This window comes from Choloepus didactylus, chromosome 1 (assembly GCF_015220235.1).
Source record: "Choloepus didactylus isolate mChoDid1 chromosome 1, mChoDid1.pri, whole genome shotgun sequence".
Taxonomy (NCBI): domain Eukaryota; kingdom Metazoa; phylum Chordata; class Mammalia; order Pilosa; family Megalonychidae; genus Choloepus; species Choloepus didactylus.
The window spans coordinates 180,402,998-180,429,903 of NC_051307.1; the positions used below are offsets into that span (position 1 = coordinate 180,402,998).

General features: G+C 36.6%; 3 protein-coding genes across 7 annotated transcripts in view; 2 read left to right on the forward strand and 1 right to left on the reverse strand.

Annotated features, from left to right (window-relative positions):
• The window catches only part of CMC1 (C-X9-C motif containing 1), a 145,628-nt gene extending 141,255 nt beyond the window's left edge, over positions 1-4,373 (forward strand). Inside the window, exon 6 of the transcript XR_005218378.1 lies at positions 4,312-4,373. The gene's annotated coding sequence lies outside the window, so the exon portion shown is untranslated. The remainder of the gene's footprint in view (positions 1-4,311) is intronic.
• Positions 1-25,662, reverse strand: part of AZI2 (5-azacytidine induced 2) — a 41,573-nt gene extending 15,911 nt beyond the window's left edge. The window contains exons 1-5 of one of the 2 annotated variants that reach the window (XR_005218370.1): positions 25,175-25,662; positions 4,223-4,443; positions 2,631-2,753; positions 2,062-2,161; positions 826-974 (exon numbers count right to left, since the gene is read on the reverse strand). Coding sequence is in view for 1 of the 2 variants with exons in the window: in XM_037846199.1 (XP_037702127.1) it covers positions 826-974; positions 2,062-2,161; positions 2,631-2,753; positions 4,223-4,443; positions 25,175-25,496 (915 nt within the window). In the remaining variant the exon portion in view is untranslated. The remainder of the gene's footprint in view (positions 1-825; positions 975-2,061; positions 2,162-2,630; positions 2,754-4,222; positions 4,444-25,174) is intronic. The other variant, XM_037846199.1, reaches the window with a different exon arrangement.
• The window catches only part of ZCWPW2 (zinc finger CW-type and PWWP domain containing 2), a 191,464-nt gene continuing 189,679 nt past the window's right edge, over positions 25,122-26,906 (forward strand). For all 4 annotated transcript variants that reach the window (XM_037846234.1, XM_037846215.1, XM_037846241.1 and 1 more), the window contains exon 1: positions 25,122-25,807. The gene's annotated coding sequence lies outside the window, so the exon portion shown is untranslated. The remainder of the gene's footprint in view (positions 25,808-26,906) is intronic.

Here is a 26,906-nt window from a genome sequence, read left to right on the forward strand (position 1 = left end):
TTGTATCAGAAATATATGAATGTCCACAGAGGCTACTAAAGTATGTAATGGCTATGTGACTGAGGCTACTAAGATTTTCAGTTTCTTGTGACAGCTATTTCAAATTTTGCATTTGATACGCGGCTATCAGATTTCCCTGATTCTTTATCATTTCCTCTTTTTATCCTCTGTGCTATGTATCATGACATCTGAAGCCACATAGCCAAGCTTGTTAGAACCAAATGTAAAGTATTAGTAAAAAGACTTAGGACCTTAGAGGCAGTTTGTGTTTTAGTGGATGGCTTTAGGCTAACTACACATTCACAGTTCAATGGGCTTTGTTTTGTTTTGTTTCTTCCCAATTTCCTGAATTTTTAGTTGTCTGCTGGCATTTAATGTTGCCCAAAATTTATTATACTTGAATAAGAAGTGGACTCTATAAGGCTGTTTTTTGTGTGTTTTTTTTTTTAATTCTAAAAATCAAGTTGTGGGGTACAGATTCATCAAATTATTAAACCTGAGTTTTCTTTAAACTTCACAGAGAAAAAAATAATTTAAGGAAACTGAAGGAAAGGGAGTTTGAAAGAACAATTATAGTATATTAATAAATAAACTATTAGGCTTTTTTAAACAAAAAAAAATATACCATTCCAGAATCACTGAAAGTATGCGGTTTATCAAATTTTAGCAAAATGATTAAAGAAGATAAACATGATTTTTCAGTGAATGAGAACATTCCCTTTCTAAGTAGCTACAATTTATGGCAACTCTGTGATTTAGTACTTAGTTATAAATCCTACATATGATGTGAACAGGATTCTGAATTTCTCAATAATTCTGTAATACCATTTGTTTGGATTTTTGTAGCTCTATTTTGAGATCATTACGTTCTTTCGTCATCAGTTCCAGCTCTTGTTGCAATCCATGGATCTTCACGTCGCAGCTCAACTTTTCCACCTCCCAGTTAGATGAAAGGGGATTTAAATTCCTCATCACTACAAAAAGGATGGACATCAGAATTATTATCTCTGCCTTCTGTGTTGGTTGCAATCCCAAAAATGTTATGCTGGTAAAATATAAATAATAGAATAGCTAATATAAAACATGCCCAATAATAAGTAATTTTAAAACACAGTAATTATTTTCAAAGATTTATGCTAATGAGAATAAGAAATCTAGCAATCTTGTTTTAGAATGTATTAATATCTCCATCCTCCATTTTTTGTTTAGGTTAAAGTACAAATTTGCCAGTCTGGAAATCAAGCATATGGCTAGAATTGTAGACAGATCAATAATCACCTATTTTATATATCTCAAGGTTAAAACAGTAATAAAAACAGTAAATTGAGGCTCAGTCAGCTAATTACTCCATCTAGTTTCTTCAGAGTATTAAAGTTTGACCATAAAACCTGGAACACTGAATAGCATTATGTCAAAACAATTTTATTCATAAACATTCCAAAGTGGAAACTCAGTACAAATGGATACTGCTTTATCCTTGACTTTGATTACAATACTCAGTACCTTTATCTCTCTATCTAGAAAAATCCCACCCAGCTATCATAAGAGAACTCAAATTCCTATCAGAAAGTCTCTCACGGGCCTCATCTTCAGCTTGTCTCACAGGAATAGTTCATCAGAACAGCTAATACCCATATTTCCAGACTTAACTTTCCACACCAGCATTTCATCTGCATATTTTAACAACGTTCAGAAAGAAAAAAAAGTAAATGTAACTGTGTCATGGCAGTGTGTGTAATGGTGGGCAAAGGTTTAGTAGGAAAGGAAAGCCAGGGATACCAGTGAGCAAAAGGTTTCTCACATACCTCTTCTACTTCATCACAAACTAGCCCTGAATTAAAAACCATCAAATTTTCTCTAGGAAATGTGCAATTTATATCTAAGGACTAATTAAAAGGAGTTGGTACTTTGTGAGAGCAGAATAGAGAAATTAACATAAGCCTAAAAAATAAAAAAGTAAGTTAAGGGCCTAGAATAAAGTTACAAAAAACTAATAATACATATAAGACATAAAGGGACAAATGATTCTGTTAGAATCTTTATAACAAATAAGCAGCATACCCTGTTGAGTTTCCACTTCTGTCCTTAGCTGGAGGAGTTCTACTTCTTTAGATTGTAGCTGTTCATTCAAAACTTTCAAAGATTCAGAGTTGTCTTTATTCTATTTAAGTATGGAAAATGCCAAATTACATTCAATAAAATCTATAGGTTGGTAATATATATTAGTTTTCAGGTAGATATTGAAAAAACTCATTCTACCCTTTAAAAGCAAGGTGGGAAAATGAACTTAATTTCTCACTAATCTCTTTTTCTTCTTCAAATTTAGTATATATTTCACTCAAAAACTTTTAATTTTTGTTTTATCACAATGACAAATTCTATCATGTCATGATTTTTCAAAACAAGTTAGTGGTGTTAAATGTATTTAAGACCTAAGCGTCATTACATACCAAGTGTTTATTTTGTATAGAAATGTTACAAATATTATAAAAAAATTCTATTTTTGCCTTGAGCATCTATATTTTAAATACTTTAATGTAAATCTTTAACCTATTATTTCTAAGTTTAAAGCTCTTCAAGGGGTAAATTCATTTGCAATATACAGATGATATTATTTTCTAACTACTTACGATTTTATCCAATTTGATCTTCAAATTATCTCTATCAATGCAGACCTCTCGATATGCATGATAGGCCTTATTTACTTTTCGTCCCACAGAACTTGTTTCTTCATCTAACTGAGCTCCTATAAGCTAAGAAATTAGAAGAGAAGACTTAAAAGGATATTCCAAGTTGAAAGAATAAGTCAGTGTCCTGATGGCACCATATCTATCTTCAGTTGTTGTAATGCAAGGAAAAAGCCCAGACTATAAATTAAATGAACATTTTACTTCCATACAATTATAAGTTATACTATTAGAAAGCAAAAAAATGCAGACTATTTTTAAAAGCCTTCCATGTCTTTACTCAATCACTATTTTATACCGTATAGCATGTTTTATAACATATTCATAATACAACATTGTATACCACTTTTTTTAATTCCTTAAGTGTTTTCTAAGTTTCTTATTTTCATCATCATAAAAAGTATCAAGTTAAGGTGTACTTGACTTTTTAAGGAACAGATATTCTAGTTCATTAAATTCAGTGTTATTCCAGAGTAGGATTATAGCATTGTTGGTCACAAAGTACAGAAATATTTCCAATGTTAATGATATACCAAATCACATTTTTCTACTGAATTTAAAAATAAACAAGTTATGAGCTCCAAAATGTTACCTTCTCTTAGTCTGCCAGTGTCACAAATTCATTTAATTACCATTAAAACAAAGAAAATTCATATGAATGCAAAGAAATTATGGTTATTTTTACAACTGACTCTCCTTCCCCAAACCTTCCTCAAATGAACTGAACTCTGTCAAGCCTTATCCCCAAGTTTCTTTAACAGGATAATTCATTTCCTTGGTTGCTAAGAATCCATTTCCTTTAACCTTTATGCAAGATGCACAAATGTTATGAACTATGAACAAGCTGATCTAACATGAAGAAAATTAAAACTAAGCTAAGCTAACACTTAAAAACTCCAAAAAAAAAGACCAGTAAGGAAGATTTCCCAGTATACAAAACCAAGTAGATCAGATGATATATACTGAATTAGCTACCTTTCTTATGTATTCTAAAACATTAAGAATACAAATTTCTGTTTGAAAAGGTAAACAGAAGGCATTAATTTACCTGTTAAAAGCACTATTCCTATTATGTATGTTCAAGGACAAAAGAGAGCATTAAAATAAAGAAATTTGAGTTCTGGTAAAATTTCAGTCTTAGAGAGACATTATTAAACATATTAAGACAAGGTTCCCAAGTTTTCTTCTTTGACACTTAATTTCCCTTGTTTCTATATCATTTACTTTTGCACAGATTTTACATTCTGAATAAAATATATATAGCTATGCACATAAAGGGATCTGAAAAAAGAGGAAAGGAAATATCTAGAATATATGCCCTTCAAGTTATTAAATCTTCTTCCACAGATATTCACACCAAACACAGAGTATGTGAAAGACATTATGAAAGTACAATAGCCAGTTCTGAGATAAGCAGTGAGTTATCCTTGGAAATTTAGTATAACTATGGAAGAGAGAACAGAAAAATATTTAAAAGTTCAAATATTTCAGATTATTATTTATCTCATAAAACATAATGAAGGTAAAAGATATACCTTTTCTTCCAAAAATCTTATTCTTTTTTTTAAGAAAGAGTTCTCTTTTTCTGAATCCTTAAGTCGTTTTTTTATGTCTTCATATGCAGTGACAAGGGCAAAATGTGAAGCAACAGACTCATCTCCTGAATATACTGAAACTGGAGTCACTGTATCTCTTCCATGATCTTTTTCGTGATTCAGAATGCAGATATCATCTTCTACCAGTTCATCCATGACAACTATTTAAAAGAAAAAAAAAATGGGAATACAAAGGTCTCAATGAATAAATGACTAGGGAAAAAAGATACATTTAGAATAATTTGAACATTGGTGCAATTTTTTAAAGCTCCCGTTTCTTTTAAAGAAAATATAGCAAATATTAAGAGCATGGACTCTGGAACCAGACTGCCTGGTTTCTATTCCAAGCTCTACCACTTACTGTCTGTGTGACTTTGGGCAAGTAGTTAACCTCTCTGCCTTGGTTTCTTCATTTATAAAATACAATAAGTAACAGCAACTACGTCACAGGGTTCTTAAAATTAATAAAGGAGTTGATATTGATAAAGCATCTAAAAGCATAAGCTACGATTAGCAAGTTTTATAAGTTACTAATAAAGTTGTATTTAATGAAAATAAAATTTTCATTAAAAGGATCAAGTATTTTAAATACTTTATATCTGTATTTCCCCTTCATAAGCATTTCCATTCTTAAATAGTAGTATCAAGTTTCATAGCTTCCCAAAGTATAAATTTTCAAAATCTCTTTGAATATAATTCATCACAACATACTATTATAGAATGTTGTATAATGTTCTTTCATACTGGTAATTGGTTATATTCGTTCTGCATTCATAATACAAGACAAAGGAATTAACATTGGAGTGCTTGCTATGTCCCAAGTACCATGCACTATGTTATTTTATTATTATTTCACTAAATCATCCAAACATTCTATGAGGCAGGCATCATCTACATTTTATAGGTAGGACTTGGAAAGGTAAAATAATTTGTGCAAGTTAAAGGTAAGAGAATGTTACCCAGAGATGGCAGAGGCTGTTGCTGTTTTGTATATCACTGTCCCCAAGTCATCACTGTATAAAAGGTGCTCAATAATGATTACTGAATGAAGCGTGGATAAGGTAGTACTCAAATCAAACTCTTACTCCAAAACCCGAGACCGGAGGCACTTAAGCCCAATGAACAAGTGCTCCCTACATCTATTTTCATGCTCAAATCAGCATTACTTCCTGCCTTAAGAGTTATGTATCTGAAAAAGTCTAAGCAATTATACCCAGAACCTAGTTAGACATTATGGAGAAAACAGGGTCAGAGGGACTGCAAGTCAGAAGAGAATCTGTAAGAATCCCTTAAAATATTTTTAGTTTAAAATAAAATACTAAATACAGCATTCTAAATAAAATTATCAGTAAAATTTCATGTATCTTAGATTAATAATTACTGAAAGTTTTGTTTATATTTAGTAGCCCTTATAGGAAATAACATTTGATTGCTCATTAGTATAAGTCACTGTTCAGTAACTTAATAAATGAGGAAACTGAGGTAGAAGGAGTTTAAGTAATTTTCCCAAAGTAACATAGTAAAGGGAGAGATTTGAGTGTAAACCCAAGCCATTTAACTACAGCATCCACATTTCACTATGCCTGTTTTCCTCAAAATATCTGATCTCCCTCCCAGTGTTAATGCCTGTAACGTTTGTTTGGCTCCCTATCAGACGTGACTACTAATGAAAAGTTATGATTGGGAGTTTTTCTTGGTCTGGTCTTCTGTCATAATATTTTTGCTTTTCTGATTTTATGTCTAAAAGCTTCAACTGTTCTCAATTCATGTCAGAATTTAGAGTGTCTGACAATTAGTATAAATCTAAAACTACAGGAAAGGTAGGCAAAAATGAATCTGAATATACAAGTTTGAATATGGGAAACTTGCCATCCAGTCAATTTCACCAACAATATAAAAATTTCTAACTATATAAGACAACTCCTACACTTAAGTTAGAATCCCTCCCAGCTTATCAAGAGAGTTTAAGACTAAGAATGACAGGTTACCAGGGGATGGGCGGGGGATAGGGAATAGGGAGTTACAGCTAAATAGGTAGAATTTCTATTTGGAAACATGGAAATGTTTTGGTAACAGATGATGGTGATGGTAGCACAACATTGTGAATGTAATTAACAGCACTGAAATATGTAAATGTGGTTAAAAGGGGAAATGTTAGGTTGTATATATAGTACTAAAATAAAAATTAAAAAAAAAAAATCCACGGAACTACACAAAACAGTGTACCCTAAGTTAATCCATGGGTTACAGTTAATAATACAACTATTAAAAATGTGGTTTCATCAGTTGTAACAAATGGATCACACCAATGAAAGGTGTTAATGGTAGGGTGGCATATGGGAATCCTGTATTTGTTCTATAAACCTAAAACTTCTATAACTAAAGAAGGAAAAAAAAAAAAAAAGGAATGAACTGTGCTGCCTACCAAACAGTGGCAGATACTCATGACCATAATTAACACCTACTGCTACATATGCAGGCTACACTTCCTCTTGAGAAAGAGAAAGAGTTTAAGAGTTTTCTTCCACTAAAGAGGTTTCCTTTTCCCTTTCTGGATTCAACTTCAATCAAAAATTGCGAACATCATCACAGTCATAATGTGGTTGGTCAAAACCATCTTGTTTCCTTTCAAAAAGTATGGGCTATTTGAAGATTTCCAAGAAAATGGTGAAATAAAGAGCAGCAGGGCTCTCTCCTCCACCAAAAACACCTAAAGGACAGGCAAAACCACTGAAAGCATCTGTTCTGGGGCTTGGGAAACCAGAGGAGTACCATGCAACATCCAAGAAAGAGCAGGATGAAGAGACAGAAATTACAGTGAGTGACTCACTCAGCTGCAGTTCCCAGCACCCATCCCCACCCCTGGAGGCAAGCACCTTCTAGTAAGCCTGGTTCCTGCCTGGCAGGCTGCTGTGGACTGGGAGTGTCAGGGAAGCCCTTCTACCCCCTGGGAACAGAGGAGGCCACAGCACAGTTCTGATTCAACTGTTGATAAAATTTGACCTCTGGGTCCCCTAGCCTTGGCCCTCTCAGGCAGGCACCTGTGGTACCATTGTTTCCACCTGCCTCAAAAGCTGAGCAGATGGATGGCCAAAAATGCCATGCATTTGTAGGGACATGGGGAATAAGTTGCCAAAGGGCACCATTTGCTGGGCAGGCTGGGAAGTGCAGTTAGGAAGCTTCTTTCCTGACCCTCTCCCCAGAGCCCTTTGGAACTGGCCTGTGTCCCCTGCATGGGGCCCTGGCCCTGTTTTGGATGGGAAATACTGACAAAACAAGTGCTAAAAGAGAGCTTAAACACGAACCCAATCAACAACAAAATCCTAGACAAGTGAGGGAAACCGACCTTCAGATCATTACAAGCCATACTAAGAAAAGAATTCAGAACGACTAATCAAAGATGTTCAAACAAATCTCCTAAAACAACTCAAGGAGATAACATATGGCTAAAGGGATAAAGGACATTAAGAAGACACTATGTGAGCACTAAGAAGAATCTGAAATTATGAAAAGAAACAACAGAAATTATGGTAATGAAAGGCACTAAAGGCACACAACAGCAGATTGGAACAGGCAGAAGAATCATCGAATTAGATGACAGGACAATCAAAATCTTCCAGACAGAGGAACAGATAGAGAAAAGAATGGAAAAAATTGACCAGGCTCTTAGAGATGTGAATGACAGCACAAAGTGTACAAACATACATGTCATGGGTGTCCCAGAAGAAGAGGAAAAGGAGCAGAAAGAATATCTGAGAAAACAACGGTGGAAAATTTCCCAACTCTTATGGAAGACAGATATACATGTCCAAGAGGCACAGCGTACTCCACAGTAAATCCTAATAAACCTGTTTCTGGAACACATACCAATCAGAATGTCAAATGCCAAAAATAGAGAATCCTGAAAGCAGCAAGAGAAAAGCCATTCATCACATACAAGTGAACTGTAATAAGGCTAAGTTCTAATTTCCCTTCAGAAACCATGGAGGCAAGAAGGGAATATTATGACACATTTAAGATATTGAAAGAGAAAATGTGCCAGCCAAGAACTCTTTTTCCAGCGAAACTGTCCTTCAAAAATGAGGGAGACAGGAATGCATCTGGACCTGGCATCGTCGGATTAAGAATATCTTCTTGACCAAAAGGGGGATGTGAAATGAAACGAAATAAAGTTTCAGTGGCTGAGAGATTTCAAATGGAGTCAAGAGGTCACTCTGGTGGACATTCTTATGTACTATATAGGTAACATCTTTTAGGTTTTATTGTATTGGAATAGCTAGAAGTAAATACCTGAAATTATCAAACTCCAACCCAGTAGTCTGGACTCCTGAAGATGATTGTATAACAATGTAGCTTACAAGGGGTGACAGTGAAATTGTTAAAACCCTGTGGATCGCACTCCCTTTATCCAGTGTATGGATGGATGAGTAGAAAAATGGGGACAAAAACTGAATGAAAAATAGGGTGGGATGGGGGGATGATTTGGGTGTTCTTTTTTACTTTTATTTTTTATTCTTATTCTGATTCTTTCTGATGTAAGGAAAATGTTCAAAAATAGACTGGAGTGATGAATGCATGACTATATGATGGTACTGTGAACAGCTGATTGTATACCATGGATGATTGTATGGTATGTGAATATATTTCAGTAAAACTGAATTTAATTAAAAAAAAAAAAAAAAAGAGGGAGAACTTAAAAGATTCATAGATAAACAGAAACTGACCAAGCTCTTCAACAAGAGACCTGCCCTACAAGATATACTAAGGGGAGTTCTGCAGGCTGAAAGGAAAAGGCGGGAAGAGAGAGGCTTGGAGTACAGAAATGAAGATTATCAGTAAGAGTAACTAAAACAATAAACAGAGAAAAAAATAAGGTATAACATATAAAAACTGAAGGATAAAATGGTTGAAATACTGCATTTACAGTAATAACATTGAATGGTAATGGATCAAACTCCCCAATCAAAAGAGACAGATTGGCAGAATGGATAAAGAAGTATGATCCACCTATATGCTGTCTACAGAAGACTCACCTGAGAACCAAAGACACAAATAGGTTGGAAAGGATACTCTATGCAAACAGTAACCAAAAAAAGAGAGCTGAGGTGGCTATATTAATATCGAACAATACACAATTTAAATGCAAATAGTCAAAAAATCTTGAAAAAGAATGAAGTTAGAGGACTCATACTTCTTGACTTTAAAGCATACTACAAAGCTACAGTGGTCAAACTGCATGGTACTGGCATAAAGACAGATATACTGATGAATGGAACTGAATTGAGAGTTCAGAAACAGACCTCACATCTATGGTCTATTGATACTTGACAAGGCTTGTCAAGTCCACTCAATTAGGAAGAAACAATCTCTTCAACAAATGATGATGGGAGAACTGGATATACATATGCAAAAGAATGAAAAAGTCCCCCTATCTCACACCTTATACAAAAATTAACTCAAAATGGATAAAAGACCTAAATATGAAGGCCAGGACCATAAAACTCTTATAATAAAATGTAGGGAAGCATCTTCAAGATCTTGTGGTAGGCAATGGTTTCTTAGACTTTAAACTTAAATCACAAGCAACAAAAGAAAAAACAGATAAATGGAAACTCCTCAAAATTAAAAACTTTTGCACTTCAAAGGACTGTCAAAAAATTGAAAAGGCAACATACTCAATGGGAAAAAATTTTTGGAAACCACATATCTGATAAGACTTAATATCCAGAATTTATAAAGATATCCTACAACTCAACAATAAAAAGACAACCCAATTTAAAAATGGGCAAAAGACATTTCTCTAAAAAGGAAATACAAATGGCGTAAAAGCACAGGAGAAGATGCTCAACATCACTAGCTATTAAGGAAATGCAAATCAAAACCGCAATGAGATAGCATTTCAAACCTACTAGATTGGACACTATAAGTTAAACAAATAGGATACTATAAGTGTTGGAGAGGATGTGGAGAAGCGGAACACTTATTCACTGGTAGTGGGAATGTAAAATGATACAGCCGCTGTGGAAGACAGTTTCGTGGCTCCTAAGGAAACTAAGTATACAATTGCCATATGATTCAGCAATCCTACTAGGTACACACTCAGAAGAACTGAAAGGAGGGACATGAATAGACATTTTCACACTGATGTTCATAGCTGCATTATTCACAAATGTGAAAAGATGGAAACAACCCAAGTGTCCATCAACGAATGATTGGATAAACAAATGTGGCATACATATACAATGGAATATTATTCAGCATTAGAAAGCATGCAACAACATGGATGAATCTTGAGGACATTATGTTGAATGAAATAAGCCAGACCTAAAAGGACAAATATTGTATAATCTCAATGATATGAACTAATTACAATAAGTGAACTCAGAGTTACAATCTAGAATATAGGTTACGAGGAGATAAATGGGGGTAGAGAATAGAGATCTGATGCTTAATGTGTGCAGAATGTTTAACTAGATTGACTGTGAATGTTTGCAAAGGGACAGTAGTGAAGGTACCACATGATTGTGAGTGTAACTAACAGTGCTAAATATGTTTGTGAATCTGGTTGAAAGGGGAAGTTCTGGGTCATGTCTGTTACTAGAAGGAAAATTAGAAGATAAAACATGGGACTGTATAACACAGCCAACCCTGTAGTGGACAATGGCTATGGTTAATAGTACAAATATAAGAATGTTCTTTTATGAATGATAACAAGGGTACTATTACAAGGAGTTAATAATAGAGTGGTATATAGGAAAAAATACACCAAATACGGACTATAGTTAATTGTAATATTATAATATTCTTTCACCAGTTGTAAGGAAGGTACCACATCAATGCAAAGTGCCAACAACAGCAGGGTACATGGAAATGTTATATTGTTTACATGACTTTTATGTAAAGCTACAACTTCTCTAATAAAAAAATAACAATAATTTTAAAAATTATGCTAAGCCAAAGAAACCAGACAGAATGGACTACATATTATATGATTCCATTTATATAAAATGTAAATATAAATAAATCTATAGAGAAAGAATTAGATTAGTGGTTCTGTAAGGGTGAGGAAGGATAGGGGGATTGACAGGTAACTGCTAAGGGGTATGAGGTTTTCTTTTTTGGAGGAATAAAAATGTTCTAAAATTCTGGTGATGAATGTACAATCTGTGATCATACTAAAAGCTACTGATCGTACACTTTGGATGGACTATACAGTATGTGAATCTGTATCAATAAAACTGCTTTTAAAAAAATAAACAAAAGAGAGCTGTGGTGGCTACACTAATATCAGATAAAATAAACTGTAAGTCAAAAACTGTTATAAGAGGGGAAGACGATGGAGGCATAGAGAGGAGTGGAGTTAGTCAGTCCCCCTGGAACAAGTAATAAACAACCAGGAACAACTAGTAAATAATCTGGAATAACTGCAGGGGGACAAATGTGATGATCCATTCATCACACACTAACCCGAATTAGGAAGAATGCCTGAGATTGCAGCATAAAATCTGTAAATTCAAACTGGGAACCAGGCTGGGAGCCCCCTCCCCATCACGGCCCAAACTGCAAAGCCTTGCGGTGCTCAAGAACAGCACTATCCAACAAGCGAATAAAACTCAGCTGAGCAACAACTGGAGTTTTTTGCTTTTTTTGACCCTGCAATATTTGCCTTTATGTGTCTGTCTTATTTCACTCAATATAGTGCCCTCTATGTTTCTTTATCAACCAATTTCTTTTAAGATGGTTTTGTTCACACACCGTACATTCCGTCCTAAGTAAATAATCGGTTCCCTGTATAATCACGTATTTATGTATTCAGCACCATTGCCACTATCTATATAAGGACATCTCCATTTCTTCCACAAAGAAGCAGGAAGAGTCAAAGGAGGAAGAGTCAAAGAAGGAAGAGAGACAAAAGAAAAAGAAGAGAAAGAGAAAGAGGAAAAAGAAAATGACAGCTAGAAAGCAACAAAAGGAAAGATAGCATTAACTTAAAGTAGAATAAAGAGTCTGACAACATTACCAATGCCAGGAGTCCCATACCCTTCTCCTATTCCGCCCCCCTCCCCACCATTTGCATTTAGCTTTGGTACATTGCCTTTGTTATATTAAAGGAAGCACAATACAATGTTTCCTTAAATTATAGTCTCTAGTTTGCATTGATTGTATTTTCCTCCCAATCCCACCCTATTTTTTAACACCTTACAATGCTGACATTCATTTGTTCTACCTCATGTAAAAACATATTTGTACCTTTTATCACAATCATTGAGCACCCCAGGTTTCCCTCAGTTACACAGTCCCAGTCTTTATCCTTTGTCTTTTGTTCTGGTGTCCCACATGGTCCCAACCTTCCTCTTTCAACCATACTCACAGTCATCTTTGTTCAGTGTACTTACATTGCTGTCCTGCTATCTCCCAAAACTGTTTTCCAAACCTCTCACTCCTGTCTTTTCCTTTCTGTCTGCAGTGCTTCCTTTAGTGTTCCCTGTAGGGCAGGTATCTTGTTCACAAACTCTGTCATTGTCTGTTTGTCAGAGGATATTTTAAGCTCTGCCTCATATTTGAAGGATAGTTTTGCCGGATATATTTTGGTTGGTGTTTTTACTCTTTCAGTATCTTACATATATCACCCCACTTCCTTCTTGCCAAGCTCCATGGTTTCTATTCAGAAATCCCCACATACTCTTATCAAGCTTCCTTTATTTGTGATGGATCGCTTTCCTCTTGCTGCATTCAGAATTCTCCATCTTTTGACATTTGATAATCTGACTATTAAGTGTCTTGGCATAGGCCTATTCAGATCTATTCTGTTTGGGGTACATTGCACATCTTGGATCCGTAATTTTGTGTCTTTCATAAGAGATGGGAAATTTTCATTGATTATTTCCTCTATTATTGCTTCTGCCCCTTTTCCCTTCTCTTCTCCTTCTGGGACACCAATGACACATACATTCTTGCTTTTTGTTTTGTCCTTAAGTTCCCAGAGACATTGCTCATATTTTTCCATTCTTTTCTCTATCTGTTCTTTTGTATGTAGGCTTTCAGGTGCCTTGTTCTCTAGTTCCTGAGTGTTTTCTTCTCCCTCTTGAGATCTGCTGTTGTATGTCTCCACTGTGTCTTTCATCTCTTGTGTTGTGTCTTTCATTTCCATAGATTTTGCCAGTTGGTTTTTTGAACTTTAAATTTCTACCTTATGTATGCCTAATGTTTCCATTATATGGTTCATCTCTTTCACCATATCTTCCCTAAACTTTTTGAATTGACTTATTATTTGTTGTTTCAATTTCTGTATCTCAGTTGAAGGGTAGGTTTGTTCCTTTGACTGGGCCATAACTTTGTTTTTCTTAGTGTAGGTTGTAGTTTTCTGTTGTCTAGGCATGGTTTCCTTGGTTAACCCAATCAGGTTTTCCCAGACCAGAACGGGCTGAGGTCCCAGAAGGAAGAAATATTCAATATCCAGTTTCCCTAAGGGCGTGTCTTAGAAAATTGGTACACCCTGTGATGCCTCAGGTCACTGTGCTTTTCTGCCCAGCAGGTGGTGCCTGTCAGCCTGTAACTCCAGACTGGTATAGGAGGTATGGCCATGGCTGTTTTCCCCCAGGCTCTGGGGTCTGATTCTGAATGGAAGGCGGGTAGTAGAACTGGGCCCCACCCCTTTCCTCTTAGGGAAGATAACCCCCCAGGGAGAGGTCATTAGCATTTGAATAGACTCTTCCTGTGCTGTCTCCACCCTTGTCTGGGTCAGAGTGCTGGGAACTGAAAATGGTTGAGGCTATCTCCACTGAGCCGAAACAGGGACAGAAAGCGCCCTTCAGGGCCAGTCCACAGCCACGTCTGGCTCTCCAAGGTCAGTGGTCACCCAAAGCCTCTGTCTGCTTGTTGGGGATTCGTAGCTCATAGTGAGCAGTCAACACTTGTTAATTAAAACTCCACTTGGAGCTCAGCTGAGCTATATTCTCTTGCTGGGAGAGAGCTTCTCTACAGCAACAGGAGCTTTGCAGCTCCAGCTGTGGGGGAAGGGGTCTCCCGGCTGGGATCTGCAGTTTTCACTTACAGATTTTATGCTGCGATCTCGGGCATTCCTCCCAATTCATGTTGGTGTATGATGAGTGGATTGTCACAGTTGTCCCCCCGCAGTTATTCCAGATTATTTACTAGTTGTTCCTGGTTGTTTATTAGTTATTCCATGGGGACTAACTAGCTTCTACTCCTGTCTATCCCGCCATCTTAGATCTCCCCATTAATATACTTTTTTCTCCAACTGGGGTTTTAATTAACAAACGTGGACTGCTCAATACAAGCTACGAATCCTCAACAAGTAGACAGAGGCTTTTGGCTATGACTGACCTTGAAGAGCCAGAGGATCTCTCTGGGAGAATGGGGGAGCCCAGAGGACCGGGTGCTGTCTCTGGCTGATGGGTGAAACTGAGCATAGCCGCAGAATGACCCTGAAGGGGGGCTTTTTCAGCTCATTGGAGAAAGCCTCAGCCATTTTCAATTCCCAGTGCTCAGACCCAGCCAAGGGTGGAGACAGCAGAGTCAGAGACTATTCAAATGCAAATGACCTCTCCCTAGGGGGTATATCTTCACTAAGAGGAAAGAAGTGGTGCCAAGCTCTACTACCTGCCTTCCATTCAGAACCAGACCCCAGAGCCCGGGGGAAAACAGCCATGCGCCAAACCTCCTTACACCAGTCTAGGAGCTACAGGCTGACAGGTGCCACCTGCTGGGCAGAAAAGCACAGTGACTAGAGTCCTCACAGGATGTACCAATCTTCTAAGACACACTCTCAGGGAGACCAGATACTATTGCCTCCTTCCAAGACCTGAGCCCTTTCTGGTTTTGGAAAACCTGATTGGGATAATCAAGGAAACCAGATGCCTAGACACCAGAAAACTACAACCTACACTAAGAAAAATGAAGTTATGGCCCAGTCAAAGGAACAAACTTACACTTCAACTGAGATACAGGAATTTTAACAACTAATGCTAAATCAATTAAAAAAGTTTAGGGAAGATATGGCAAAAGATATGACACATATAATGAAAACACGGAGCGTACGTAAGGTAGAAATTTAAAGTTCAAAAAACCAACTGGCAGAATCTATGGAAATGAAAGGCACAACACAAGAGATGAAAGACACAATAGAAACTTACAACAGCAGATCTCAAGAGGCAGAAGAAAACACTCAGGAACTGGAGAGCAAGGTAACTGAAAGCCTACCCACAAAAGAATAGATAGAGAAAAGAATGGAAAAATATAAGCAAAGTCTCAGGGAACTTAAGGAGAAAATGAAACACAGGAATGTATGCATCACTGGTGTCCCAGAAGAAGAAGAGAAGGGAAAAGGGGCAGAAGCAATAATAGAAGAAATAATCAATGAAAATTTCCCATGTCTTATGAAAGACACAAAATTACAGATCCAAGAAGCGCAGCGTACACCAAACAGAACAGATCTGAATAGAACTATGCCAAGACACTTAATAATCCAATTATCAAATGTCAAAAGATAAAGAGAGAATCCTGAATGCAGCAAGAGAAAAGCGATCCATCACATACAAAGGAAGCTTGATAAGGCTATGTACGGATTTCTCAATAGAAACCATGGAGGCAAGAAGGAAGTGAGGTGATATATTTAAGATACTGAAAGAGAAAAAACACCAACCAAGAATCCTATATCCAGCAAAACTATCCTTCAAATATGAGGGAGAGCTTAAAATATTCTCTGATAGACAATGACAGAGTTTGTGAACAAGATACCTGTTCTACAGGAAACACTAAAAGAAGCACTGCAGACAGAAAAGACAGGAGAGGTTTGGAACATAATTTTGGGAGACAGCAACACAGCAATGTAAATACACTGAACAAAGATGACTGTGAGTATGGTTGAAAGAGGAAGGTTAGAACCATGTGGGATACCAGAAGGAAAGAGGAAAGATAAAGATTGGGACTGTATAACTCAGTGAAACCTATGGTGCTCAATGATTGTGATAAAAGGCACAAATATGTTTTTACATGAGGTAGAAGAAATGAATGTCAACACTGCAAGGTGTTAAAAATGGGGTGGGATTGGGGGAAAATACAATCAATGCGAACTAGAGACTATAGTTAACAGAAACATTGTAGTATGCTTCCTTTAATATAGCACAGGGAATATACCAGAGTTAAATGTGTACGGGGTGGGGGGGCAGACATACAGGAAGGGTTTGGGACTCTTGGCATTGGTGATATTGTCTGACTCTTTATTCTACTTTAGTTTAATGCTGTCTTTCCTTTTGTTGCTTCCTAGCTGTCATGTTTTGTTTTGTTTTTTCTCTTTTTTTCTTTTTCTCTTGTCTCTCTACCTTCTTTGACTCTCCTTCTTCCTTTGTGGAAGAAATGGAGATGTCCTTATATAGATAGTGGCAGTGGTGCTGCATACATAAATACGTGACTATATAGGGACCCAACGATTGTTTACTTAGGACAGGATGTATGGTGTGTGAACAAAACCATCTTAAAAAAAATGGGTTGATGAAGAAAACTTGGAGGCACTATATTGAGTGAAATAAGACAGACACATAAGGACAAATATTGCAAGGTCTCACTGATATGAACTAATTATAATATGTAAACTCATAGACATGAAATATAAGTTATCAGGATATAGAAAGAGGCTAAAGAATGGGGAGCAGTTGCTTATTATGAGCAGAATGTTCAACTAGGGTGAACTTAAATGTTTGGAAATGGACAGAGGTGATAGTAGCACATTGTGAGAATAACTAACAGTGCTGATGGTGTGTGAATGTGGTAGAAAGGGGAAGCTCAGAGTCACACATGTCACCAGAAGGAAAGTTGGAGGTTAAAAGATGGGAATGTATAAAGCAGTGAATCTTGTGGTGGACAATGTCCATGATTAACTGTACAAATATTAGAAATCTCTCTCATGAACCAGAACAAATGTATGACACTATAACTAGAAGTTAATAATAGAGGGGCATATAGGAAAAAAATATACCTATTGCAAACTATATACTACAGTTAGTAGTATTTTAACATTCTTTTGTCAACAATAACAAATGTACTAAACCAATACTATGAATCAATAATGGAGGGCGGTGGTTAGGGGTATGGGAGGATTTGAGTTTCCTTTTTTTGTGTGTCTTTATTTCTTTTCTGGAGTAATGAAAATGTTCTAAAAATTGAAAAAAAATTATTTGTGGTGATGGATGCACAGCTATATGATGGTACCATGGGCAACTGATTGTACACTTTGGATTTTTGGATAACTGTATGGTATGTGAAAAAAAAAAAACTGTTACATGGGACAAGGAAGGATATTATATACTGATAAACAGGCCAATTCAATAAGAAAATATAACAATTATAAACAACATATACATACCTAACAATAGACCCCCAAAATATATGAGGCAAATATTGAAAGAATCAAAGAGAGAAATAGACAGTTCTGAAATAATAGCTAGTGACGTCTGTGCCTCACTTTTAATATGGAAATTTATAGATAAAAAATCCTATATTAAAAAAGATCTCAAATCAATAATGTAACTGCACATCTTGAGGAACTAGAAAGAAGAATAAAGTAACCCAAAATTAGAAGAAGGAAGGAAAAATTAAGATTAAAGCAGAAGTCTATGAAATAGATAATAGAAAAATGAATAAGAGATGCAACAAAATAGAAGTTGTTTCTTTGAAAGATCAATAAAATGGGTAAACCTTTTGCTAGTCTGATTTAAAAAAAAGGAAAAGACAAATAATGAAAATCAGAAATGAAAATGGCAACATCATGACTGTTCTTACAGAAGTAAATAGAGTATAATAGAATACTATGAACAATTATACGCTAACAAATTAAATAATTTATATGAAACAGAAAATCTCAACAGACTTGTAACAAATAAAGAAATAGAATCAATAATCAAAAACTTTCCATCAAAGAAACTGAGCCAGATGACTTCACAGGTGAATTCTACCAAAAATTTAAAGAAGAATTAACAGCAATCTTTCTCATACTTTCCAAAAAGTCTAAGAGGTGGGAACACTCCCTGATTCCTTCTGTGAGGCCAGCATTACCCTTACACTCAAGCCAGATAATGACAGTACAAGAATAGAAAATTACAGACAACTTTCCTTTATGAAAGTAAATGCAAAAATCCTTAACAAAACACTAGCAAACTCAATCCAACATCTTATTTAAAGGATTATACACCATGACCAAGTGGGATTATTCCCAGGAATCACGAATATAAGAGAAGTTCAACATACAAAAATCCATCAGTGTAACATACTAGATTAATAGAACAAAAGAAAAAAAACAGATGGTCATCTCAATATAGATAAGGCATTTTGCAAAACTCAGCACTTTTTTTTGCATTAAATCACTCAGAAAACTAGGAATAGAAGGGAACTTCCTAAACATGATAAAGGCCATTTATGAAAAACCACCTACTTAACAGTGAAAGACTGAAAAATTTCCCCTTAAAATCAGGAATAAGACAAAGATGCCCACTTTTACCACTGTTATTCAACACTGTACTAGAAGTTCCAGCCACAGTGATTAGGCAAGAAAAAGAAATAAAAGGCATCATAATTGGAAAGGAAGCAGTAAAACTATCTCTGTTTGCATATAACATGATTTCATATATATATATACGTATATATATATATACACACATATATATATATATATATATATATATATATATATATATATAAAATAAAGGAACCCACAAGAAAGCTACCAGGGATAATTAATGAATTCGGCAATGCTGCAGGTTACAGGATCAACAACATACAAAAGCCAACTGTGTATCCACACTCTAGCATACTCTAATTTCCAAAGAGGAAATTAAGAAAATTCTATTTACAATAGCAACTAAAAGAATAAAATATCTAGGAATAAATTTAACCAAGGATGTGAGAGACTTGAACACGGTAAACTACAAAACACTCGTGTAAGAAATAAAGACCTAAACATATGGCAAGACATCCCATGTTCATGGATTGGAAGACTCAGTATTGTTAAGATGTCAATGCTACCCAAAACAATCTACAGATTCAGTGCAGTACTTATCAAAATTACAGGAGTCGTCTTTGAAGAAATACACAAGTTGATCCTCAAATTCAAACGGAATTACAAGAGGCCCCAAATAGCCTAACCAATCACAAAAAGAACAAAGTTGGAGGTTTCATACTCAATTCCAAAACTTAGTATAAAACTACTATAATCAAACACTATGGTAATGGCATAAGGACAGACATATAGACCAACAGAACAGAACTGAAAGTGCAGAAACAGACCCACATATCTATGTCCAATTCATTTTCGACAAGGGAATCAAGTACGTTCAATATGGAGATTCCTCAAAAAGTTAAATATAGAATTACTGTTATGATTGGCAGTTCCACCCCTAGGTATATACCCAATGGAATTGCAAACAGGGATTCAAACAGATACTCGTACACCACTGTTCATAGCAGCATTATTCACAATACCCAAAAGGTGGAAACAACGCAAATGTCTATCAGCAGATGAATGGATAAACAAAATGTGGTACATATACACAAAGGAAAATTATTTGGCCATGAGAAATAATGAAATACTGAGACATGCTGTAACATGGATGAACCTTGAAAACATTATGCTAAGTGAAATAAGCATGGCACATGAGGACAAATACTACACAATTTCATGTATTTGAAATATTTAAAAATAGCAAATTCATCGAGAAAGAAAGTACATTAGAGGTTATCAGGGGATTGGGAGAGGAGGGAAGGAGTGGATATAGAGTGCAAAGTTTGGAAATTTTAAAATAAAATATATATATTTTTTAAAGGAACTACAAAAGTAGGAACCTGTGGGAAGCTTTACCAGGACCTTGGATTGAAGGGGTGTAATAATATAAAAATACTGGTCAAAATGCATATTTTTAGAACAAAATGACCGGCTTATTTTATATATTTATTTCTGTTGCCTTATATTTACAACTATCAGAACAGAGCCACCACTGATAGTTAACAACCAGACTTTTCCACACCACTAAATATTTTCAAGTCCCACTTATTGTTACATTGTTGAACTTTCTTTAAATATAAGATATTATTTGCACAAAAGAAACACTTTTTAAGTTTTATATCATTATTCTATATATTTATTCTATATCCTGTAAATAAGAGTTAGAATGCACTGGAAATTGGCATGAGAATTGCTTATCTGCCCTAAAAATTATATAAGAATTATATAAGAAGTAGCCATATTATTAAAGCACATCAAAGAGAAAATTCACTAGCATCACAGATATGTATTGTTTTATTGTATAAAAATAATTTAAAATTTTATTTTTATCCCTGCAAAATTAAATACCCTAACACATAAATATCAGAAATATTCCTGCTTATATTATTCTTTTCAAATCAGACTTCTAGAGACTAAAATCTGTAGGGCAAGGAAAAGATGTATCTTAGGAAGGTAGCAATTAATACAAAACAGATATCCTGTTATATTTATTAGTATACTGAAAAGAAAACGGGATCTGAGGCAGTGGCCCAAGAAATTCGATTTTCTGGATAAATGGTAAAAGCCTAACCAGCTATTAACAAACTAGATCAAGCTATATAGTTTATCCTTTAACATTTGGGAAAACTTGCCCTACACTGATATATTTATTTACCACAATTTAAATTATGTTAAAATAACGTTTATTTAATTTATACAAAAATGAGTCTCATAAGCATAATATTATTATTAAAGACTAGATTATCAAAAGACTAGACACATTTAGATAGTCTGCAGGAATGAATATAATTAACTTTAAAACTTTAAAAACTTATTCAAAAATTGTTCAATGGCAAGGTTGGACTTCTCTCAATCATGAAAATCAATAATAAATGTATTCCACAAGGACATGCTACAAAGAAATTTCACTTTTTCAAGAGCATTCCAAGAAAATGGAGATGACCTAGAACACTGTTTCACAATGTTGGTGTGAACCACCACCTTAGAATCATTTAAAGTTCTGTTCAGAAATAGTGTTTTCTGGGCTCCACTATGGATCTATGCAAATTAGAGTATCTAGGGTCAAAAGTTCAACTGTATTTTCAATAAGCACTCCAGGTTATTCAAAGTTGAGAACCACTACTCTAGAGGGAACAAAGCTAAGTGACTTTTTCATGATTTACAGAATTCCGAATATAACTAGTATTCTTAAACATTTGTGGGCATAGTTAGTTATATGTTATCAAATGGTAAATACCACCTAACTTTTGCAAGGAGATTTTGTTTTTGTTTTTAATATTAAAGTAATTTCATATTCATCATCTCATTTCATCACAATAGTATAAGAGGCATATTTATATGCCCTACAAGCAAATTTATCTATAAGTAGCGATGCAAACATTTTATATATTAACTAGAGTTTGTTTCTTCTTAGAGATTTACATAAGAGAAGTATAAATGAAAAGAGAATTCAAAGGGATTGAGATGAAAGATGTTTAGAATTATTGCTAAGAAAAGTTAAATTTCCAAGAATGATAATGGAAAAAGAAGGGTGCAATCAGTCAGGTAAGGGAAGAAACAAACAGAACAGGAGTTCCTGAGGCTAGGGAAGAGGCATAAGGAAAAAAAAAAAAAATGCAGATTCAAATGTCATTAATCAGAATTATTTTAGAAGTTAATATCTTAAATTTCAGTCTTCAGTACAACCAACATTGAGAGGGTACTCAGTTCTTTATATGCCTTCATATACCCGAGTTTGGGATACTAGAAAAGACAGAAATACCTTCTGACACTAAATTGGTCTTTTTATAAAAATAAATCATTATCCTTTCATATTTCATCATAATGTCTACCATTTATTGATCATTTACCATATGCCAGGCACTAGTGCTTTTACATGCATAGGTACTATTATCTTAATTTACAAACCAAATCTTAGTGAAGTTACAAAACTTTCCTAAGGCTCTACAACTCATCAGTGGCAAAACTGGGATGTGAACCTAAGTAAGCTGACTTCTAAATCTGCGATCTTAATACAACAATCTAAGGGGCAACACTAACTACATGGATTCTGATTTGCCAATAAGAATCTGGACAAGGCAGAATTATACAACAGAAAAGAACACTGGCCCAAGATTTGGAAGATCTGGATTCTAGTTCTAGGATCTGTCACCTTGATTAATTCATCTAACTTTTCTCACCTACAAAATGAGGGGGTTAGACTAGATCACTAACATGCCACCTTCCTAAATTGAGAAGGTAAAGTTTAATCTGAATAGAGAACGGAAACCTAAACAGACAGAAGGGAATTCACATTTTTGCTAGTAACTGTGTTGATTTGAAGCTGTATGTACCCCAGAAAAACATGTTCTTAAATCTTATCCATTCCTGTGGGTGTGAATTCATTGTAAGTAGGACCTTTTGATGAGGCTACTTCAGTTATGGTGTGACCCACTCAATCAGGATGGGTTTTAATTCTATTACTTTATAAACACAATGAATTCCATTGATAAACAGAAGTCCTTTATAAATGGAATGTGTTCAATCATGAGAGAGAAATCCAGGGAAGCAAGAAGCTGAAACGAATGAAACTTGGAAAAGAAGGGAAAGTCCACATGTCTCCTTGTGCCTTGACATGTGACAGAGGAGCCAAGTATCATCAGCAGCCAGCCCCAGAACACCCCCAGAATGCTGGTCTTCGGGAAGAAAGCATTGCCTTGATGATGCCTTGATTTGGACCTTTTCCTGGCCTCAAAAATGTCAGCAAATAAATTCCCATTGTCTAAGTCAACCCATTTCATGCTATTTCTTGAGCAGTCAAGGAAATACGAGGTATATTACACATATTAGTTCCTTAAGTTCACAGCAAACTTGGGAAGAAAGATGTTATCACCGCCACAGATGAGGAAACTGAGGCTCAGAGAGATGAGGTGCCTATGATCACACAAGTAGTACGTGACAGAACTGAGATTTGAATCAAGGCCTATCTTGTAGGCTCTTTTCTCTATTCTACATTGCCTCTCAAACTGAATCTTATTCAGAATTTCCATCACATTTCTACTCTGAGAAGTTTGGATATCCCTGTACTGACTTCGTTATAATCAGTCAAGATACCAGGGAACAAGGATTAAGTCTTAAAGAAGCAAACAAACCAACACTTACTCCTTTTTCTCTTTTTTGTAATGAAAAAATTAGGGGTAAAAGACTCAATTTTAGCACTAAAGGCCCTACAATTTATTGAGGACACAAAAATGTACTCAGCATCAGATATACAGGAAGAAAAACTCCATTTTCTTAGACCTCAATGAGTTATCTCATAAACTGCCATTAGTCTAGATATCAGTTTATATGGCCAGGGAATCATAATACTATCTTCCAGGGAGAGCATAAGTAAGAAAGGAGTCTATTCCTTTTAATTGCTTTCATCAAGTACATCACAATGCAATTGAGCCTATTATACACTAAATGCTAGTGGTGTTAACAAATTTATTTTGTAACAGTGATTAGACAACTACATTTCAATTCAGAATATAAGCAGCATAAGAAAGAAAAAAGTTATATTTATTTTATGGATTACATAGAATTTCATAACATCATTTTATTTAATAATCATGACAACTCTCTGTGGTAGTATTTATTTTTACTGAGTATTTATTTTATGCCAGGCAGTGAGTTATGCCTTCTACAGGAAATATCTCATTTATTCTTCATCTGAAGTAGCAAGAATCTCCCATCTCACAGGTGGAGAAACTAAAACATACAAGTGTTAGAATGGGGAGAGGGAGAAGAGGGAACAGATGGGCCAGGAATGAATGAAAATCAGCCAGATGACTCCAGAGCCACGTAGCTCTTAGAAACTATGCTTTGGTGCTTTGCAGAGTAAGCATTACTCCCATTTTAGACAGAGAAAAAATGAGGAAGATGTTTAGACTCTTGCCCAGTGGCAACTGAGTAAGCAGAAATTTCAGGACTCAGATCCTGGTGTTCTAACTTAATCCAATGTATTTCCTATCACATTATGCTGTACCGTTCATATTAAAACCTTACATTTGTATACAGCTTCCCATTTGCAAACATTATCTCATTGAAAAATTTTTAACAACCCTTTGAGGGAGGCATTTCTCTCAATCTACACATGATGGAGTGATTACAGTAGGTTAGGTAATTAGATATGGCTTTTTAGAAAACGGAATTTAAACTATGCCTTGAGATTCTGATCCATCCAATTTAAAATTCCAAGAGTGAAAAAGAAAGTGTCTTCCAGTTTACGGGCAAGGGTCAATTTCAATCTTAGTGATTCACTGTCTTTTATCATTTAGCACATTTCCGGTATGTCCTGGAGCAATTTATGTTTTCATTTGTATTACTGCGTTTATGGGTATTTTATCTCACTTTCACTATGTGCGATCCTTGTCTACAGGGACGAGGGTCTCAACCTACCTTGCATGCAAATAACCGAAACCCCCGTACTGAATACACAGGTTAGACACTGCAGAAAAGACGAATACGGACTATCCCTCGATAATGTGCAGGAGGTTGCTGTCCACCATTCGGATGCCCCAGGCAGTGCTGTCCTATCCACATGTCCATCTTTCCTTTCCAAGACAAATGCCGTCTCAATGAATGAAATAAAATCGAAAGGGTCCCAATAAATCAGAGCACAGGAAAAAAAATGAGCAATAGGAGAGTAGTACAGTGAAGGACCAAGAAAGGCCCTGAACGAAGGGGCGCAGGGTGACAGTAGAAAAGGATGCCCAAGGATGGGCCACTCTCTAGTCAAAGGGGGGAGGGGAAGTTGAGAGAAAATGACGTGACTCTTCTCACCTGCAATAGCAGCGAGTTTAGTCGCGACACTGCCCGCAACCCCAGCCCCGGATCGGCAGTAACAAGTCACTCACCCCGAAGCCAGGTTACGTAGAGCTGCCCCCAGGGCCGCTGAGTTTCGATTCCCCAATGTCTGGAAAAGGACCGAAAACAAACAGGGTCGCCAGGGGTCACCACGGGCTTCCGGTTTCCTCGAAGACACCACCGCTTCCCCAGCGAAGGCAGCTGCTCCAAAAGCGCAGCAAAGACATTTCCATTTCTTTTGCCTCGGCTGTGCCAGGCCCGACGCGGCCCTGTCCTGGACACGGGCCCAGGAGATTCTGGAAAGACGGGCAGCCGAGGCAGGAGGGGCCGAGCCGTCGCAGGAGAAGGCCGGTTACCCAGCAACGCGCGCATGCGCGCGACACCCGGCCCAAGCGGCGCCTGCTTCGTCAGGGCTCAAGCAGACTGCCAGCAGCGCGCGCGCCGTGTAGAAGTGCAGACGAACCGCTGTCGAAGGGGATGAAGGGAGGATGTGAAGAACACGGCCGGAAAAGGACTTCCGCTGTCCGCGGGGTCAGTGCCAGAACCGCGGGAGGAAACCGGAAGTTAGGCCGAAGGGAGCTGGGGAGCATGGGCGCGGCGTACTACATGTCCCGTGAGCCTCTACGGCGGGACGGGGCGGGGTTGGCGACGAAGTAACATGGTGAAGGCGGAGCCAGAGCTGGGTAAGAGTGTTCTCCGCCGGATCGGCGGTTGGGCAGAGGGCTTTCCTCAGAGCCGTTGTCATGCGAGTCTGTTTCCAACTGCATCCACTTGGGGGTTCCCCAGTGTAGTGCGTGTTAGTACCGCTTATTAGCGCTCTCACAGGGTTATGGCGCTGTAGCCTTACGGTGGCTGAAAATTAGGAAACCTGTTAGATATGCGTTTGGGGGAAGCCGTTTAACCCTCTAAACCCACCCAGTGGCCTCTGTATTCTGGATGCCGTTGCGAACCTCAAGAGATCATTTGAAGGGCAAACTCGGTGAATTGCTCAAGATCTCAGGGTTATTCTGCTGAAACTAAAGCGGATTCCAGACGCTGCTTTTAAAAATATCGTAAAATTTATGGAATGAGAGGAAGGAGATGGCAAAGCTTTGGGGTTATCCCCGGTTACACTCAATTTGTCACCATTCTTGGTTATTTCTAGATCGCATTTAGTCCTGATCTGTAGAGCCACGAGAAGTTGAATTCCTTACATTTTTGGGGGATCGCAACCAGATGGAGCTCCTGGAGCCGCAGGGCTAACGAACGAACAAGAAAACCTTAATTATAGGGAATTTACCCTCACTAACCGCCAATTAGCCCCTCTGACGCCCCTTGCCAGCCCCTTAAGTAGTATTTGGCCAGTTGTGTTTTTAAATATTAAGTCGGTGTTCTGATGGAGTATCATTTTGAATCGCGTTTAAACCTATCAGCCCACCCACTGTCAGGTCGTCAACATGGTGAATTCAATATTTCTTTATTGTTCTTAAGCCTTTTTGTTTGTTTAGATTTAAGTGAAATTTCACAGCTGTTTTGAACAAAGACCACAACGAAATTGCATGGTATTTTTAAAACATTCAAAAATATATTAATGTAATCACCTAAAAAGGAGATCATTAGCTCCAATTTCTTGGGCTGGGGGATGGAAGAGAGCAGTATTCTTGATGTATTGGACAAGGATCAGTCCTTGCCTCCGTAATGTTCTTTACGAATTTTCTGTTTCAAAGGGAATCACCAAAGCAGTATGTCTTGAGTAGTAGAGTTTTGAAGAACGTTAACCAAAGTAAAATTGGTCAAGGCACC